Source organism: Haliotis rubra, unplaced genomic scaffold (genome assembly GCF_003918875.1).
Source record: "Haliotis rubra isolate DU_JTF1 unplaced genomic scaffold, ASM391887v1 Scf298, whole genome shotgun sequence".
Classification (NCBI taxonomy): domain Eukaryota; kingdom Metazoa; phylum Mollusca; class Gastropoda; order Lepetellida; family Haliotidae; genus Haliotis; species Haliotis rubra.
Genome location: NW_025766966.1, coordinates 1,080,730 through 1,100,470, shown reverse-complemented (window position 1 = coordinate 1,100,470; position 19,741 = coordinate 1,080,730). Strand labels below are relative to the sequence as shown.

At 39.9% G+C, this 19,741-nt stretch overlaps 1 protein-coding gene across 4 annotated transcripts; it reads right to left on the bottom strand.

The window, feature by feature from the left end:
* Window positions 1–39: 39 nt before the first annotated feature.
* On the bottom strand, window positions 40–19,603 carry LOC124282318 (multiple epidermal growth factor-like domains protein 10). Of its 4 annotated transcripts, XM_046718283.1 has the most exons (16): window positions 19,520–19,603; window positions 16,407–16,643; window positions 14,679–14,847; window positions 14,469–14,596; window positions 12,736–12,892; window positions 11,273–11,379; window positions 10,345–10,503; window positions 9,928–10,077; window positions 9,588–9,722; window positions 7,617–7,754; window positions 6,761–6,898; window positions 6,186–6,323; window positions 5,592–5,729; window positions 4,857–4,904; window positions 2,859–2,928; window positions 40–2,524 (listed from the first exon to the last, which is right to left on the bottom strand). In XM_046718283.1, exons 1-16 carry the CDS (start codon window positions 19,578–19,580, stop codon window positions 2,278–2,280), a joined length of 2,220 nt encoding a protein of 739 aa, XP_046574239.1. In that variant the 5' UTR covers window positions 19,581–19,603; the 3' UTR covers window positions 40–2,277. The 4 variants fall into 4 exon arrangements, with proteins under 4 accessions (XP_046574239.1, XP_046574241.1, XP_046574240.1 ...); XM_046718285.1 differs by lacking the exon at window positions 5,592–5,729; XM_046718284.1 differs by lacking the exon at window positions 6,761–6,898.
* Between the last annotated feature and the right edge of the window lie 138 nt (window positions 19,604–19,741).

Genomic DNA, 19,741 nt, shown 5'->3' with positions numbered 1-19,741 from the left:
CGATAGTAGTTTCCTGGCAATGACAATATAACAAACATCTAATAATTTGAGATCTTTGTTTATACTTCATGCAACAAATATAAGCCCTTGACCATGCTATATTTATTCGAATGTGTTTAAAATAGTCCGTTAGAATTTCCCAACAGGAAACAGTTCCCATTGTGTGTATAAGAATAGGACACTGGGCATTTCACACACATTACATGTGACATCTTGAATGATACTAGGTAAATGACAACTAACGGTCTTCAAAGGTACATTTGACGACAATGTCCGATAACGCAGTGTACACGATGACATAAACGATTAGTCGCAGCATCACTTGACATCACGACATCCACTGAACTTCAATTCAATAAGGACAACCGCACGACTCTAGCTAACTTAACAGGAAGGGGTGTATTAGCACTTGTGGTCTTCTGGTGTGTTTCTGTTTTGAAAAAGACCTTCATAGTGCAATCATGTGCCTCTAACTCTAAGATTCGTCACGGTAAAATAGTCAGAGGTCTACTCGTTCGAGGACAGATGACGAAGACAATGATTAGTGGACAAAGAACATGACCAGTTACAACATACCCAGTTTCAACGTCCTTATCCGTGTAATACTGAGGTCAAACCATCCATATCAGCATTTTATAAGACGGATTGACCAAGGGAATTCACATCAGGCGGAGAAGTAAAATACTTCACACTGAGTAATCACTAGTATGCAAATCTGAGAATGCTGTGGCTTCACATGAGGATGGGATCAGTGTTGAAATGTAACCGAAACACAACACATGACATTTATTTCACGCTACCTATACAATGTTTAATTTACACAAATGGATATTTTATGCGCGTGTACAGTGTGCATACGATGGCAACGCGTGATCATATGGAACGGATCAGTATTATCCAGATCTGTACAATATTTATACTGTTCCGTTAACAAAGTGATGTTTGACAGTAATCTTACCAGGTATTTACTCACAGACCAAGGAGGAAATATATGCCAATGTGCCAACGCTTCGCATTAACAAAAGCGCATCGAAATGTGCATCACCACGATTAAGGAAAGCGAGTTTTTACAGCTGAAGCCGTGGTGTCGGGACGTTTACAAAGATCACATTCAGTGTGTTCTTTCTGTGATAAGGAATCAGAAACCATTATTCATATGTTCTATGAGTGCAAACAAATAAAAATATTGTAAAAGCAATTAACACATTGGATAGACATTGCACCTAGAAAAGCGAGTTTTTACAGCTGAAGCCGTGGTGTCAACGTTTACATTACTTTCTGTGATAAGGAATCAGAAACCATTATTCATATGTTATATGAGTGCAAACAAATAAAAACGTTGTAGAAGCAATTAACACATTGGATAGACATTGCACCTAGCACACAGTTAGAAGTGAACGTAAAACACATTTTTGTTTGGATATATTGAAAGAAGAGAGGACGTCTTAAATCTAATTGTAATGTCCACAAAACAATTCATCTATTCAAATAGATGTTTAAAATCTATCCCAACCATAAACGGACTAAAACGCCATCTAAATATCTTATATCAGGTAGATAAATGTGCAGCATACTCAAGATGGCAGTACACGAGGTTTTGGTCTACATGTCATAACCTCTTCATATGACAAATTTAAATTACTCTTCAATCCTTGGTTGCCATGTGAAAACCCCTTCACATTAAAGAAATTACTTAATGGTTTTTTTCATTCGATGTTCTCCAAATGTACAAATGAAAATATATTATATACAATATTATATCAAACGTATATGTACATGTATCTCAAATTATTCACTTGACTGTGTCTTTAATCATGTAATAACCTGTACCTTTCAAAAAAGAAATAAAGTGATAAAAAAAGATGCACATACAACGTATAAGAGAAGAAAGGAATATGCAAGCATGTAGATAGGAATATGTACACGGAAATGTGTCCCCATGCATGGAAGACTGTACGAGTATCATGTAACCTTCACAGTAGAAACTGTCAACATACGATAGAAAATCTCAAGTATCTAACAAACCAGATTCCATTGTGCTTAAAATACATAGGAGCGGTGGACATCTTATAAATCAATGACTAAAAATCAGTGATGACAGGTGTTCACTAAAAGGGTAAGCAGGCGATATCAGTAGCCCCCGATTTGCGCAAGAATATGCATTTGTTGCCTGACAATTCAAAGCAAAGCTTATGGATGGACTTTCTATTGATAACGTAAGTCGTCCACAGAGCAATAGGTGCACTCTTTGTGGGGCTATCTCATCTTAACCCCAACTTAAAACAATGGTGTTTCATATATATGGTCTTCTAATTCCTCCGTTGGCTGCCGTGTGGTGTTACTCATGGGAATGTACGCGTCAGCTTGGGCATCATCGGTTTGGATGCTGGAAGCATGGGTGGGCCTCATGATGCCCAGGTAGGCAGGGCATTGGTCGGATGGGACGCGATAGCCACCGGTCAGCATTGGGGGACCAGCTGTGTCGTATTGGTCGATGGTCTTCTGTCGTGGTTGTCGCTTTCGTCTGCAGGAAAGATTGTTCAGAAACATGTTAAACGTGTAACATACCATTGCCATTACTTACCCTAAACGAGCATTGGAATAAACATTAAAATATACATTTAATGACATGTCACGATCGTTCTATGGCGTAGTAGAGTAGCTCAGTTGTTAAACCTTTGGCTTTTTATGCCGGAGATTTAGGATTAATTCCCAAAACTGGGGAAAGGATGCAAATTAGAATAAAGTGCTTCATACAATATTTTGGTTTCGTGAAGCTCACAACGTTTCAGTTTACAACCCTCAAACAATGAACATTAATTCTCTCTGCACAGAATTGTGTATTTGATATACATTACCTGACTAGTACGGCTACAGCAACAATGGCAATGATGACAAGCAGGACAATGATGACAGATGCGGCAACAACTACAAATGCAATACATGTAACTTACAAAACATGTAGTGTACGTTTACATAGTTTCACAAGTAAATTCTCCATTATCCAGACAAATTGGAGATATTCAAAACGAAAGACGATATGTAGAGGCATGTATTACATATGGATCCTTCATTATACATTCGTGATAGGAACCAAAGCCCCCACCCCTTTGTCCTGAAAGTATTTTAAATGACCATTGAAACTCTCGTGAAACCGGGTGAAAATGAACTGTGCGCGCGCGCAAACACACACACACACACACACACACACACACAGAGCGATGGACAAATACATTATGCTTATGGTAATAATTTGGCTTCAATGTATGTAAAGAAAATACACTCTTCAAAAATGAAACGCACAGGCGTTTTCAGCAGTTCATTTCCATATATTTTGACAGCAATCGTCATTAAGACAATTCCTATGTTTGAATCCCTTTAATCATGTCGTACATGTTGTTTAGTGCGCGCGCAAACGCATCCCAAAATGTGTTTGTAAACGTTTGTCATAAAAAATGAAAATGATACATGAAAAAGTACATGCAGAAAAAGTTGTCCACGTAATGCACGTGCATTGTGGACGTTTGGAAGCAGGTGAGTCCCAGTCTGCCGCTGCAAGACACTTCAACGTCCACCACAGCACCAAATCTCGATAAGGCATCGATATACCCGTTTCAATTCTACCCAAGATCGTCCCAAAAGTGGAAGACCAAGAGTGACCACTCCTGCTCTGGACAGATTCATCCGGGTGTTTCACCTAAGTCACCGATTTGTTACGGCAACGGACACTGCAGGACAGGTACCTGGTCGTCGAAGAATTTCCGACCAAACCATTGGAAATAGTCTGAGAGAAGTAGAAATTCGAGCATATCGACCAAAATTTGGACCTGTCCTGAAATGACTACACCGACAACGACGTGTCTAGTGGTGCAATAGGGTACAGGCATGGGAACTGGCGACGCGTAGGGTTCTGCGATGAATTGCGTTACCTCCTGCAACGACGGGATGGGAGACAACGTGTCTATCGACGTCGACTTGAACGTTTTGCGCCGAACTGAGTTCGACAGGTGGACATATTTGGTGGAGAAAGCGTCATGATGTGGGGAGACATGTCCTACACGGCTACATCAGAGCTAGTGGTGGTTCAAGGCAATCACTAGCAATCACAGCAAATCACTACATCGACCAAATCCTGCAACGTCACCTCCACCCACATTTTAACAGCCAGAGGGAACTGTTTCAACACGACAACGCGCGACCCCACACAGCTCGTGTAATAGGTGCAAACGTCAGTGTCCTTCCCTGGCCTTCCAAATTGCCTGATCTGAACCCAATCGAGCATGTATAGAGCGAACTTGATCGACACATCCGTAATCGTCACGATCGTCCTCAGACACTTGCAGAACTTGCCAACACGTTGCAGGGGGAATGGCGAAGAATTCCCCAAGCAAATATCCGACGAATTCTGCCATCCCTTCCCAGGTGGTGTCGAGCAGTGACGGCTGCAAGGGTGGTGGCACCAGGTACTGACCTGAACGCCCCATTGTATCCACATATGTGCAGTGAGTGAACTGGCTTAATGCTGACAATGACAACAATACATATGTTTATCCGTGTGTCAAATTTCCTTCATCTATGTTCAAGCTTAATCGACTTAGTACACTTAAATACGTTCAATACATTTCCTTATATTTGGCCTGTGCGTTTCTTTATTTGAAGAGTTTATATCATTGCACACGCATAATGTGCACATTGCCGACGCATATGGAAAATACATTGATATAATCCCAATGTTAGTCATTCTTAATCACAACCTTATTGAACACACTGTTTCATCCGGAGAGATTACATGAATTCTGATAAAGCAAATATTGTAGTTGATAAAACATGGTTTATCCAACACATAATTGTCTTACTTAGAACGGACATATTGCTTGCTTCTTGCTTGGTGCTGCCCTGCATGTCTGAAATGTTAAGAACAAAGTGTTAGGTTATCTGATATTCGAAGATTATAATATAAGTATTGTTCAGGAGTTGCTCGAAAGTGGTATGATACTCGCACATGTATAGTAACATCACAACAGAGTGACGAGACGTCATCACCTTAATGATTTATGACAATGGCCTTATTCATTGTCTATGCATGAAATACGTCCGGTCGTCATTTTGGGTCGGAGCATTAGAGCAATGTATCCAAGCCCGTCACATTATCTTCGGACATTTCGATAGATTTAATGTGTGCTTTGTATGACTCTGTCATACGTGTTTCTAAACATAAATAATAGCAGATAACGTGGCGCTAAAAGAACGAACACCCAAAACAGTCTGGGCCCCGTTTCACAAAGCTTTCTATGCTGTAACATTGACTCACGACGGTCGTAGCGCTACGAGAGCTTTGTCAAACGGGGTCCTGTATTTCACTGAGACCAGTTTGCAGGATTATCTAATCTGCAGGATGACTACGTTACTTTTAGCAGAATGAGGTTAGCAGGATGTACACGCTTCCTCTTCAGCCCTGGTGTTTAGGTGGTGACGAGTTGACGTGATGGCGTGTACGTCATTCATTCGACTCTGCTACAATATATATTCACCGTTTGTCTAACTGAGCTCAAATTCACTTTGATTACTCAAGTCTGAAGGTATTTGAATACCTTCATCACACCTGTCTCCACTCCAACCTGACTGACACCCATCTGGGCATTGGCCCGTCACGTGATTACACACACTTCCCAGCATGCAGTGCGAGCAGAGTGATGCGCAGTTTTTACCGTAAGTGCCCGGTTCACATTCTAGAAAGAAAACAACATTCAGAGATTGCTATGCTCTACTAATTTTGTAATCTCATTTATGTCATTCGACCTCAATCAACGGAAGCACACCCAACGCTAAATTAAATACCTGTACACAATAGTGGGGTAAGATCTTATCATCATGCAGTGAATTTAATTGCGGCGACCATTGCGGGTGGGGATTGCATAGTTTTGAAAAGATCTGCTGCAGAAAATGCGTTAATGATTTATGAACATTACCTCACAAAACTGAGGTGAGGTGGTGTAGCCTAGGGGTTAAAGCATTCTCTCGTCACACCGAAGACCAGAGTTCGATTCCCCAGATGGGTACAATGTGAGAAGCCCATTTCTGGTGTACCCAGACGTGATGTTGCTGGAATATTGCTAAAAGCGGCGTAAAACCATACTCACTCACTCCAAATGTAACGCCATGACATCGACTACTGACAGGCTTACCCTCGTCACATTTAGCACCGCTCCATCCCTGTTGACAACCTGCCGGACATCGACCAGTCGCCTGGTGACACACACTTCCTGTTTTGCAGTGGAAACAGAGCGATAGACACCCCGCACCATATGTACCAGGAATACATTCTGGAAATTAATACATCAGCTATATTAAAACATTACATATTTCATTCCGGGCCATTTGCATTATCTTGTAGACACGTGATTCCGGGCCATGTACACTTGTGTTCGATTACCACGATAGGCAGTCTGCACCAGACGTTGGGTATGGTGACACAATAAGCCTGGTTATAAACTGTAAATGAGACAAAAGCAACAAAGCCCTTTCAACATCCATAATAAAACTCTTGGTCCATTAGGTGCGGTGAGGTAGTCTAGCGTTAAGGATTTCGTTCGTTAAGCCGCGACCACGGTTCGATTCTCCACATGGGCACAATGCGTGAAGCCCATTACTTTTAGTGAAATGAGGTGGTGTCTAGGTGGTGACGAGTTGACGTGATGGCGTGTACGTTATTCATACGACTCTGTTACTCAAGTCTCATGCCCATTTCAATATGTCGTACCTTCATCACACTTGTCCCCACTCCAGCCTGACTGACACCCATCTGGGCATTGGCCCGTCACGTGATTACACACACTTCCCAGCATGCAGTGCGAGCAGAGTGATGCGCAGTTTTTACCGTAAGTGCCCGGTTCACATTCTAGAAAGAAAACAACATACCGGAGATCCTACACTTTCAAATTGTACAACAAATTTTATGGATTTCATTTATTGTCATTCGACCTCAATAAACCACATAAACCTCTGCCATGGAATATAGTTTCACTCTCACATATGCTCCATAAAATACGTGAAAGAATTGTGAACATATCCACACAACACTGAGGTTACCAGATAAAAGGCTTTATAATTATATTCTTCCACCACGTCTTCCAATCTTAATGATCCGTGAAGATTTTGGTTAGAATTGATCTTCAGCAACCCATCCTTGTCGTAAGAGGCGACTGACGGGATCGTGTGGTCAGGCTCGCTGACTTGGTTGACACATGTCATCGTATCCAAAATTGTGTGGATCTATGTTCTAGATGCTGATCACTGGATTGTCAGGTCCAGTCTCGACTATTTACAGACCGTCGCCATGTAGGTGGAATATTGCTGAGGGCGGCGAAAAGATAAGTGCACTCACTCACTCCAATCGTAATGGGGAATGTGGTGTAACCTAGGGGTTAAATCATTCGCTCGTCACGCCGAAGACCCAACATTCCACACATGGGTACAATGCGTGAAGCTCATTTCTGGTGTCCCCTGCAGTGATACCGCTGGAATATTGCTATATGCGACACAAAACCAAACTCACTCACTCACTCACTCACTCACTGCAAACGTAACGCCATGACATCGACTACTGACATGCTTACCCTCGTCACATTTAGCACCGCTCCATCCCTGTTGACAACCTGTCGGACATCGACCAGTCGCCTGATGACACACACTTCCTGTCTTGCAGTGGGAACAGAGCGATAGACACCCCGCACCATATGTACCAGGAATACATTCTGGAAATTAATACATCAGCTATACAAAAACATTACATATTTCATTCCGGGCCATTTGCATTATCTTGTAGACACGTGATTCCGGGCCATGTACACTTGTGTTCGATTACCACGATAGGCAGTCTGCACCAGACGTTGGGTATGGTGACACAATAATCCTGGTTATAGACTGTAAATGAGACAAAAGCGACAAGGCCCCTTTCAACCTCCAAAATACAGCTCTTAGTCGATATGGTGCGTTGGGGTAGCCTAGCTGTTACGGCGTCATATTTGGAAGTGTCCCCCTCCCTACACACACATGTCTGCAATAAAACCTTTTGAAAGCTTTACTGAGGCCTTGTATAATTGTAACCTTGATCAAAGAGTAGACAGTCGTGTGTCACTCTTCGGTATTTTCGTGCTCCTCAATACTTGTGAAATCTAGTCTCCGAAGGTTGGAGCTGCTTGTAAACTGATCGACAAAAAGAGAAAGTTGAAATTTGAAATCATTCCTCTTGTCATAAAGAGCGTGTGTGTTTTTGTTTTGTTTTGTTTTGTTTTGTTTTTTTTTTTTTTTGGTTTTTGTGGGTTTTTTTGTTATTTTTATTTTTATTTTTTTTGAATTTTTTTTTTTTTTTGGGGGTTGCTTTTTTTTCTTATATTATTTATTTTATTTATATATTTATTTATGTTTTATATCTAAATATGAACCCGGACCTAAACAAGCAGGTCAGCGGGAAGGGGAACACAATTAGTTTCCATTGTGTCTAGGGCTGCGCAATATAACCGGTTTACGGTATTTACCGGTTCAGACATAAAAACGATACGTATTGCGATACACTGATTGAAAACCGGTATTTTGACATGCATTCGGAAAACTTCGTACGGAAATCGTCGGATATTTCCGTTTTTCAGACCGGAAGTTTTGGCGACCCCTAACAACGAACAATTTATTGTGGTGCCAAAATACAAGGACAAAAGCTTCAGTATGGCAGCATTTGGGGTTGAAAAACTTCACGGTAACTGGAACTATTGATAAGACTAACGCGGTATGTAAAATATGCAATGGTAAAGTGAAATGCTCAAGCGGGGCGATTAAAAGTTTTTAATTAAGCTTAATCAAGCATAATGATTTTGTTCTGTTTTTGCTATATAAATCAAGCATTACCTCGATTATGAGTAGTTTTTTTGTTAAAAAAACCTTCTTGCAATATATTGCAATACATATCACAATATATGCTTTCGCATCGCAATATATCGCAATATGAAAATTCTCTGCAATACCCACCCCTAATTGTGTCTCTAAGCCCCACCAACTATACACCGATTAATAGATATTTTCACTGACAAAGTCTACCATTTCGTATATAGTTTTCTGAGAAATCTGTCCGAACCTCTGAAGAGTCGTTGTTTCTAACGATTGTACAAACTTAACTTCGTACTTTTGATAAATAAACAAAAATGATATACATTATCGTCAACTACAACTCTGACCACACGACATCGGCGACACCCATAGACCTGAATGTACGTACCACTTATTTAAACTCACGAGTAAACACACTTGATGGGGATTCACAACTGTCAGATAAATTGAGATAAAGTGGGTATCATCACTGTGATACATATTCATAAACACATATTCTGTCATCGTATCACTGGATTGTCTGGTTCAAACTCGATTGTTTACAAACAACAGCTGCAATGCTACTGAAACAAATACAGTCTCATGATTCTGTCAGAATTGTACAGTCGACTCCGCATTTAGCAGACATATCATGTGGATGTGGAAAGGGTTTTGTCGCTTCTATTAACATATGACAAGAAACTACAGTAAGTGTGTATTTTACTCACGTGTCCTACACAAAGACCCCGACCAACCATCCTGACATCCATTGGCACAAAGTCCAGAGCTCTTGTCACAGTGGACACCTCCAGCACATTGACCACATGGCTGACAGGAAGTCCCATACGTGTTTGGAAGACATGCTGGAATGTTGACACTTTAAGTGTTAACAGAAAGGTGGAAGACATGCTGGAATGTTGACACTTTAAGTGTTAACAGAAAGGAAGGACATTATCAGATAACGATCACATCTACTCAAAACAGTATATGAGCTTTATCTATTGAAAGACCACACATTCTGGATTATATAAGATCCAGTTCTCTCAGTGCATGACATATTATGCTTACCCCGGTCACACTTGTCCCCAGTCCATCCATTTTGACAGCCAGCTGGACAGACACCCAGGACCTTGTTACATGGGACCACTCCTGCACACATCCCACACGGGGCACAGTCAGGGCCGTGGGTGTTGGCTGGACATGCTTTAGGGGTGATTCCTTCGTTCATGAAGTAATGAAAGTCAGTCGGTCAGTCAAACCACTAGAATCAGCAAACGTTCATGTAAGTCGCATCTTACAATTTAAGGTAGAGTGGCGTGGTTGTCCCAGCATGCCCACGTAGTACAAAATGATACATGCATGTAAAATTAGAATTACAGTGAACGATATCTCGTTACCTCTAATGTCCTTAATGTCTTAATGATTCTTAATGTCATAAGAACTATCAAACATGTACACAGTAAGGGAATGTCAACACCAGTCTACCTGCTACCGATGTTTTGTCCTGAACTTGTTTGCAGTCACTGCCTTTGTAACCAGCGACACATCCGGCCAAACATTTTCCAGTGGTCTTCTCACAGACAGATCCCTCATTGCAGTTCCCACATTGCTCGCAGTCGTCTCCATATTGTCCCACAGGACACTCTACAATGCCCATAGTAATAAGTATTGATGCGAATTACATAAAAGACTTACGGCAGACATCTGAGGCTCAAACCTAGGTTTGTACACGGTACACATAGTTTCTGTCTTTCTTTCTATGTTGTATAATGCTGTATTCTCTAGGGTTGTGAGCACAAATACGCACACACATATAAAGTAATACGAAAAGACGGTACTGTTCATTATATTTGATTTGACAGTTGCAATGCAATTTTTTTTTAAACATATTCTAGTAATCATAAGTAATATACCAGTAAGGCAGAAGCAGTCGAACTTGCATATGTTGTTCTAAAGTTGGGCAGAATGTAAGCTGCAGAGACTGACTGACAGAATCACAGATGTCACTGTTTCATTAAACATTGAGACCATGCGGCAGTTTCCGGTTGATAGCCATATCAACACTTGTTCTCTTAGAATCGTATAATCGCATGTTTCTATGAATATCGTGACATTTTCAAACAGTGTAGATCAAGGTGTGACATGGTGCTTCTTAGTTTATACACTGTTCGTTTCTTAGTTAGGTAATGTTCCAACACTGTGTACATTACATTGTATTTAGTTGTAAACGATTCCTCGTCAAGCCGAAGATCCTGGTTCGATTCCCCATATGCTTACAATGTGTGGAGTCCAGTTTGGATCAGAATATAACAGTTTAATGTATGCTCTACTTCCAGTTCCAGTAACGTGAAAAGACTTGTAATTCAATGTTTCTATGGCACTTACACAATTGTAGAGCATCATTACAAATTACCCGATGGTTTTCTGTTTGAGAATACGTGGATTCCCACAGGCGTTGTGATCTGTGTTGACGTCATGGTGCCCGTTGTCCCACCGGTTGAAGGTATGTTGAATACTGCCCTAAAATGACAATGATCAGTAGATGTTGATATATGCTTGCATTTTGATAAACGGCCATTTCAACCACGGCGTTTGTCTGGTTAAATAGTGTTTAATATGCCGCTCCATGGGTCATGACGTTTAATCATTATGACGTCATAGCGTTGGTAGGTAGGACACATATTTTAGGAAACATACATCTGTATGTACATTCTTTTCTTGTTAAGACTTAACCATAGAACAAACATCTGGACTTCACTATGGGAAAACTCTTGGAAGCCATAGAAACCCAATGTCAGAAACCTTTGATTAACAGAGATCAAGGGTTATTCAACCTGTCTAATACGAAGTATATATCAACCATTTAATTACTTTATCTAGTCAGTCTATCATAAATGGATTTAACGCTTTCATATTTACGGACTTTGCTGTTTCATTACATACGCGCTCTTGGTTGGTCTTAATTAGTTTAACCCGCCAATCCAACTCAAATTGATTTAACCTGTTCATATTTACTTTGCTGCTTCATTATGTGCTGTTTGTTGTTACTCTAAATCTGTCTGCATCTAGTTAAGTGCTACTTGTTATCCATTGTCGGTTTGTGCGAATGTTAATTCGTGTTTATCACTGACAGCATATCTTGTGCATATACCTATCATTAATCTCTCATTTGGCAACCATATAAGAATCCACATCTACACTCGCTTAATGCTATAAAGATAATATCTTTCCCTCGTTTCTAGAATGCCAAACAAACAATCACCAAGTCGTTTTATCCCTATGCTGTACTGGTTTTGGTTACAAACTCGGTTTCACTGTTTTATGAATTTCAAAGTCCGTAGCAAATCACTCGGTACGCGGAAGTAGTACTTCCTTCACTTCCTGTGACTTGTTTCCGTTTTCCGGTTACAGCGTCACGTCACATGTTGGTGTTGGTCAGCTACCCTACATTACGAATGTCGTAGAAGTTTAGCACCGTGGTGTCACCCATCGGCACTGGTACATTGTTGACCCGCCCGGGATGATGATAGGCTTGAGCCCAAGATTGGAACCTCAGTACCGGATCCGGCCGCATGCCGATTGTATCTATTTTTACGTGCAAATCGAAGCGACAAATAAATGTTATCGCTGCTAAAACAAAAGGGGTTCAGTACGATTTCCACTAATTCATAAGCAAGTCTGACATTTAGATATGACACAAGGCAAGGTGGGCATATACTGCATTGGCACTCATTGCAAACAATGCAAAGGCGCGTCAAATAAACACGATTGCAAGTCAGAAAGCAGACTTCAATCGGACACCATTTTGGTCGCTGATGTCGCAAAGAAGTATGACGTCTATTAAGGCACTCACTAAAAGAAGTGGCAGAAAGTCACCTTCTGTTCCTGTCCGTGAAGTAGATGACGCCGTCGTGAAAAAAGATCCCGAAGTAGCGAGCCCCAGGTTCAATCAGCAACACTGTTCTCTGTGTCCCGTCTACCCGCACTGATTCTAATCTGAACGTCAAGGAGTCGCACCAGTAGAGTATTCCATCTTCAGTTGCATGAGATAAGGAAATAACATACAACTGTTATAAGGTAAAAATGCATCCCTAAATCAGTAACTGAATTACATCAGATTCCGTATATAGATTTGCAGTTTGGCTCATGAGTGATAACGGTTAGACACTGTTTGGAGACAGAAAGACTAAAGAGAATGGGGCTTAGCCGTAAGTCGTGAGACAGATCAATAAAAATGGGAGAGTGACCGAACGGTACTTACCGATAATTTTCCTATCATAATAGGATTAACGAATCAAAACAACAAGTTGAAACATGTGATCAAGATCAGGCCAGGCTCGAACCCTATAAAAAGACAGCTGAGCAACTGGTGCGCGCTTTTAAGTGACGGTAGCCAGTCCACGCCACTCAGTTTGCCCGTGTGGTACGAGCCTACCTTGTCTGTTGATAAAGTTGTACTTAGAGATGGACTGAGACAGAGTAAACTCTGTGAGTATAAAACTTGGTGTTGCGTTTATCTATGAATGTATGTGTGCCAGTACATGAATGTAATGTGGTTAGTTAGGAGTCACAGTCATCCGACCCCTCATGATCATTCCTGGACTAAGCATCCTGCAACGGACCAAGCGAGTGGAGCGCCAGAGCTACTATCTCCCCCTGACAATGGGAACGGCCACAAGTAATAGGTAACTGTTGTAGGGTTTACTGAAGCCCAGACGCCAGCTACGACACTACTAATGTGGGATGTCGCTTTGCGTAGTGTTCATGGCTTGTGGGCACTGCTACTCAAATCTCGAAAATTATTCTGTTCCAGATTTTTCTAATGGAAGATGTATGTATCTTATAAGTTTCGTTGTTGTATTCTGTAGTCCGGTCTTATATTATGTAATAAGTGTTAGTTAATTGATTATTAACTGATCTGATTCGTTTACTTTATGTATATACCCAGTGTGTGAACTATAAGTATATGCTGTACACACAGAAGGTGTATCTTAGCAGGTGCGACATTGCAGATGCATTTTCCGTCACTGTTATATTGACTAGCTTCAGCGCCTTGAGCATGCACTAGTGCATTGATATGTGCGCTATATAAATATCCAATCATAATAATAAATAATAATAGCTTCAATAATTTGAAATCATTTTTGTCAAAGTGAACTCAAATGTTACCTATTCTCTGACAAAATAGTTCAACCGGCTATGCAAAAAAGAATATTAGGGTATCTCAATTGGAAATAGAAGGAAAATGTCTGCAAGCTCATACTATATATTTTAGTTCCTAAGTGAAAAGATTCTATCATTAGAAAATGAGAAAACCAAAAGTACCAATAGAGAGAAGATTTGGTTTCATGCTGCTTTGCAAATCATTTCAGAAGCTCGAAGTCGAAGAGGTGGAGTTCTTTACGATTTTACCGTTTGATGGCACCCATGAGCATGGGTATATTTCGGACAAACTTGGAAACATAAGAAGGCCAAGCAGAATTCAAATCCACGATCATAGCTTCCTGGCCCGCGATATGAAGGACGTAACTCTGTACGGCAAATGATAAAAAGACGTGTGCCTCCAACCTTCACTCTTAATTTAAGTAAGATACACTATAGAAACTCACTCCTCCTGTCCATTGTTAGTCCGTTCGGCCAACCAAGACCTGTAGTGACGATCCGACTGATGTTCGTACCGTCATAATTAGCTGATGCTATGTATGCGTCAAGTCCCCAGTCTGTCCAGTACATCTTCCTGGAATGAGAAATGTTCCAGATATTAATTGATCCTTCATGGATATTTCATTTTTTCTGTAATTAACATTATATATGCACACCTGTTTTCTTCGTGAAGAACAATTCCTCTAGGTTCGTTAAGTCCACTATCAACGACGATCTCACTTCCGGTACCATTCATGTTCAGTACAACAATGACGTCATTTCCGGTGTCTGTGTAAAATATCTTCCTGGCGATGGAATCAATAGCTATTCCATCAGGCGTGGCATCTGTAATAAAGAAGAAAGACCACAAGTGTATTTCGAACTCGTCTATGGCTTTTAGGAAATCTGGTGTTAGTACAGAAAATTAAGTATATTTTATATAATTATTTTATATAAGATCGTTAAATAGTATATATACTATTCCAAACAAGAAACGCATAACCCAGAAATCTGTTGCGAAAATGTTGTATTTTCAAACATGTATAACTCGTCCACAAAGAGACTTTACTACATGAATTTTTACATCAGTTCAGAGGAAGGAAATGTCTACACAACCAAGTGGATACGTTTAGATAACGGAGACGTTGAGCGCGATGGTGACGACGTAGCACGGTCTCTCTCAGTCCAATCTCGCTCAACCAGTTCCGTACAGTTTGACCGGATATCCTCCGATGCCCAGGGCCCCGTTCCTCAAAGCGATCGTAGCGCTACGACAGTCGTAAGTCTATGTTAAAGTATGGGAGTTATGATCACCTTAGCGCTACGATCGCTTTGAGGAACGGGGCCCAGGCACCCTAGCTGCTGTGCTCTCACCCGTGGCAGTACGATCACGCAAATGTAGTACTCGGATGTACCGATCTTGGGCTGCAGTGGTGACTCGAGGTCTTACTGTACGGGGACGGTCATTTGTTATGCCTGTTTGGTTGTAACGAGCTGCAACCGTGATATCATGCTGGAACTAACATTCAGACGCCTGGCAACAGAAGATTGGTAATCTCCAGCGTGCATTCTTTCAATGGCGATATTCGTGTTGCAGCGTCAAGACGTGGCGTAGTGATTTGACCTTGAAACTCCTTCAAACCGAATGCCGATTTCCGAAAGTAATCTGGATTTTTATAGCCAGACAGTGCATGCTCTTTGCTGCACAATTTCAACTGGAAGGTGATGTCTGTTGCGTTGTGGCGATGCCTTTTTAATCCTTGTATGAAATCTCATCAAAATCAACATTTTTAGGTAAAGTCGATTTTTCACTTGTGCAATTGTGTAAAATCATGTTATCAACACTTTTGTTACATATTTTGACGATTGTTTGAACACAATAGGTAATGAATAGATTTTTTTAAATGCAAAACGCCCATGCGTTTCTTTTTTTTGGATAGTATATTAAATCAATGGAAAACGTGATAGTCAAAGATGATTTGATCATTGAGATATTATTTCAGGAAGTTTAAATCAGGATATATTTCGTATAGCGTGTAACGGTGAGCTTGTTTAACCTGTACTAGACATTCAAAGACTCTAACTATAAGAATATGCAAATTTCGATTGCCCCACAAAGGATAAGGTTAATCAGTTATAATTACTTTGCTATAGCGTATTTCATGATATTTCAACTTTTGATCGTATCACTATTTTGCATGTAGTTCTGTGACTTCCACTCCATGACAAGTGTGTTTGGGAGATGTCTCTACTACATCGGTTGACCATCATGTGAGACTGACTGTCAAAGAACCCCGATTGCGCGGAACAGTGCCATGGTATTATTTGTTGGATTGTCTGGTTTCCTACTCAAACAGCTGGAATGTGCCGTTAAGTAACGAGCAAGTAACAACAAATCCACATACTTGAATTCAAGGACAGGATGATCTCATTACTGTTATCGTTGACGTCCCTTGCTAAGATCGCCTTCAGAGCAACATCAGTCCAGTAGACTTTCTGTTCTATGGGGTCATAATCGATCCCTACAGGGCGCAAGCTGTTCACCAAACCGGATATTCGTGCCGCCGATGCAGTAATAGATAGTTTTAGTATTTTCCCGGGGTTCCAGTTACTGACGAGAATAGTCAGTTCAGGGTTTTCCACTGCAATCAGAATTAAATGAAATGCATAACTTAACGGACTTAGCTAGCAAGATATTAAAAATCTCCATATTCATAAGAAATACGATGTCCATAATACGATGTCGAATGTGTCATATGTATTAATGAATATCTATGTAGAGTGAGCTTATTGCCCTGAGGTAATTCCTGCAAGGGCAAGTCCGATGTTCCTGAAAAGAACATAGGAAAGGTGGAAGCCAGGATACTTTAACGAGAAATGTGCCTTAAAAATGGCGTAGACATGGTGTTAATGGTGTTAAATGATGTAGTCATCATCAAACAAGCAAATTGGCTATTTCTCCATTATTGAGTGAGTGTGTACGGTTTTACGCCGCTTCTAGTAATATCACGGCGGGGGACATCAGAAATGGGCTTCACACATTGTACCCATGTGGGGAATCGAACCCGGGCTTTAACCACTAGGCTACTCCACTGCCACTCTCCATTGTTGAATAATATCAGATCATGGGCATAATGAAGCTCAAGTTGAACATCTGGTGCCGTTTTCTCGAAACAAATTTAAGTTTTTACTCAAATTTCAAACTGAGTTTGACAATTTGAAACAGCTGAATTTTTAACTCAACTGCATTTTTTCAATAAAAAAAGCCCAAACAACTTAAGTAATCTATCCACCAAACTCAAATTGTCTACTAAGTTTAAGTTTAATATTGATTTCAGTTTATTCTGGGAAATGCATTTTCCTGCATTTTCTCAAATTTGAGTAAAAACTCCGACTTAAGTCAAAACTCAGACTTAAGTTTGTTTCGAGAAATCGGGGCCTGGTGCCCATTCGAATGCCTACGTCTTGCCTAAAGGCCTGCCTTTCAGACACCGGTTTCTTATCACCACAGTGGTATATTCTAGTATTATCATACTTTCACCACAGTGGTATTATTCTAGTATTATCATACTTTCACCACAGTGGTATATTCTAGTATTATCATACTTTTCACCACAGTGGTATATTCTAGTATTATCATACTTTCACCACAGTGGTATATTGGTATATTCCTAGTATTATCATACTTTTTCACCACAGTATACTTTCACTCCAGTGGTATTCTAGTATATATTATCATACATACTTTCACCACAGTGGTATATTCTAGTATTACCATACTTTCACCACAGTGGTATATTCTAGTATTATCATACTTTCACCACAGTGGTATATTCTAGTATTACTTTCATACTTTCACCACACCATATTCAGTGTATTATCGTCTTAGTATTATCATACTTTCACCACAGTGGTATATTCTAGTATTATTATCATACTTTCACCACAGTGGTATATTCTAGTATTATCATACTTTCACCACAGTGGTGTATTCTAGTATTATTACACTTTCACCACAGTGGTATATTCTAGTATTATCATACTTTCACCACAGTGGTATATTCTAGTATTACCATACTTTCACCACAGTGGTATATTCTAGTATTATCATACTTTTCACCACAGTGGTATATTCTAGTATTATCATACTTTCACCACAGTGGTATATTCTAGTATTATCATACTTTCACCACAGTGGTATATTCTAGTATTATCATACTTTCACCACAGTGGTATATTCTAGTATTATCATACTTTCACCACAGTGGTATATTCTAGTATTATCATACTTTCACCACAGTGGTATATTCTAGTATTATCATACTTTCACCACAGTGGTATATTCTAGTATTATCATACTTTCACCACAGTGGTATATTCTAGTATTATCATACTTTCACCACAGTGGTATATTCTAGTATTATAGAACACTTTCACCACAGTGGTATATTCTAGTATTATCATACTTTCACCACAGTGGTATATTCTAGTATTATCATATACTTTCACCACACCACAGTGGTATATTCTAGTATTATCATACTTTCACCACAGTGGTATATTCTAGTATTATCAGTGGTATTATCATACTTTATTCTAGTATTATCATACTTTCACCACAGTGGTATATTCTAGTATTATCATACTTTCACCACAGTGGTATATTCTAGTATTATCATACTTTCACCACAGTGGTATATTCTAGTATTATCATACTTTCACCACAGTGGTATATTCTAGTATTATCATACTTTCACCACAGTGGTATATTCTAGTATTATCATACTTTCACCACAGTGGTATATTCTAGTATTATCATACTTTCACCACAGTGGTATATTCTAGTATTATCATACTTTCACCACAGTGGTATATTCTAGTATTATCATACTTTCACCACAGTGGTATATTCTAGTATTATCATACTTTCACCACAGTGGTATATTCTAGTATTATCATACTTTCACCACAGTGGTATATTCTAGTATTATCATACTTTCACCACAGTGGTATATTCTAGTATTATCATACTTTCACCATTGATCATCCTGTTTAAAACCATAGCCAGGTGGTCGGGGTCGCTTTAGTAACAAACACATCCAACAGTGGCGGAGAGTTATCCGGTAATGACATGAGTATCATATATGAGTCCCCTTAATACAGCTATTATCCTGCCTGCATCATGGTGTAATGGTTTCCGAAATCAAAGGCAGCTAAGTGACCAAGCTTAAACACTGCGCATGAACTGTCTGATATTGAGAACATTATGTCCAAAAGGTTAACCCTAAAGCTAATGTGTACAACTATTTTTATGATTGATTATTAAATTATTGCCCGACGATTCTTTCTGTCTTTTAAATACTCTATGTGTCTTTTCATGACGTGGATTACTGAAGGTACGTTTCAATAGACACAATAATGTATCAGTGATATATTTCTATCGTTAATCTGTCACCAAATATAGATGACATGTTTTAGTAGAATATATCAAATCACGTAGAAAAAGTGAATTGCTTACCATTGGCATAAACCTGGTGGAGACACAGACATGCACACAGAGTAGCGTATTTCCCTACCATCTTGACAGGCGGCTATAGTTACAGTGCAGAGGTTGTGTAAAGTACTTCCTCTTATAATACTGCGTATGGGATGTGATCAGGTTGTGAGGGGGAATTTCTGTAGTTTTTCGTAGAAGTCATATTAGTAATCGGAAGGAATTCATATATTAGATAGGGTTTTG

Bases quoted from the DNA above. Each gene is read 5' to 3' on its own strand.
- LOC124282318 (XM_046718283.1), bottom strand. From the start codon at position 19,580: ATGGTAGGGAAATACGCTACTCTGTGTGCATGTCTGTGTCTCCACCAG. The intron at 14,597-14,678 runs GTGTGCATATAT...TTCTCATTCCAG, and splicing joins GTTCTTCACGAAGAAAACAG to GAAGATGTACTGGACAGACT. The intron at 10,504-11,272 runs GTAATTTGTAAT...TGGGCATTGTAG, and splicing joins CTCAAACAGAAAACCATCGG to AGTGTCCTGTGGGACAATAT.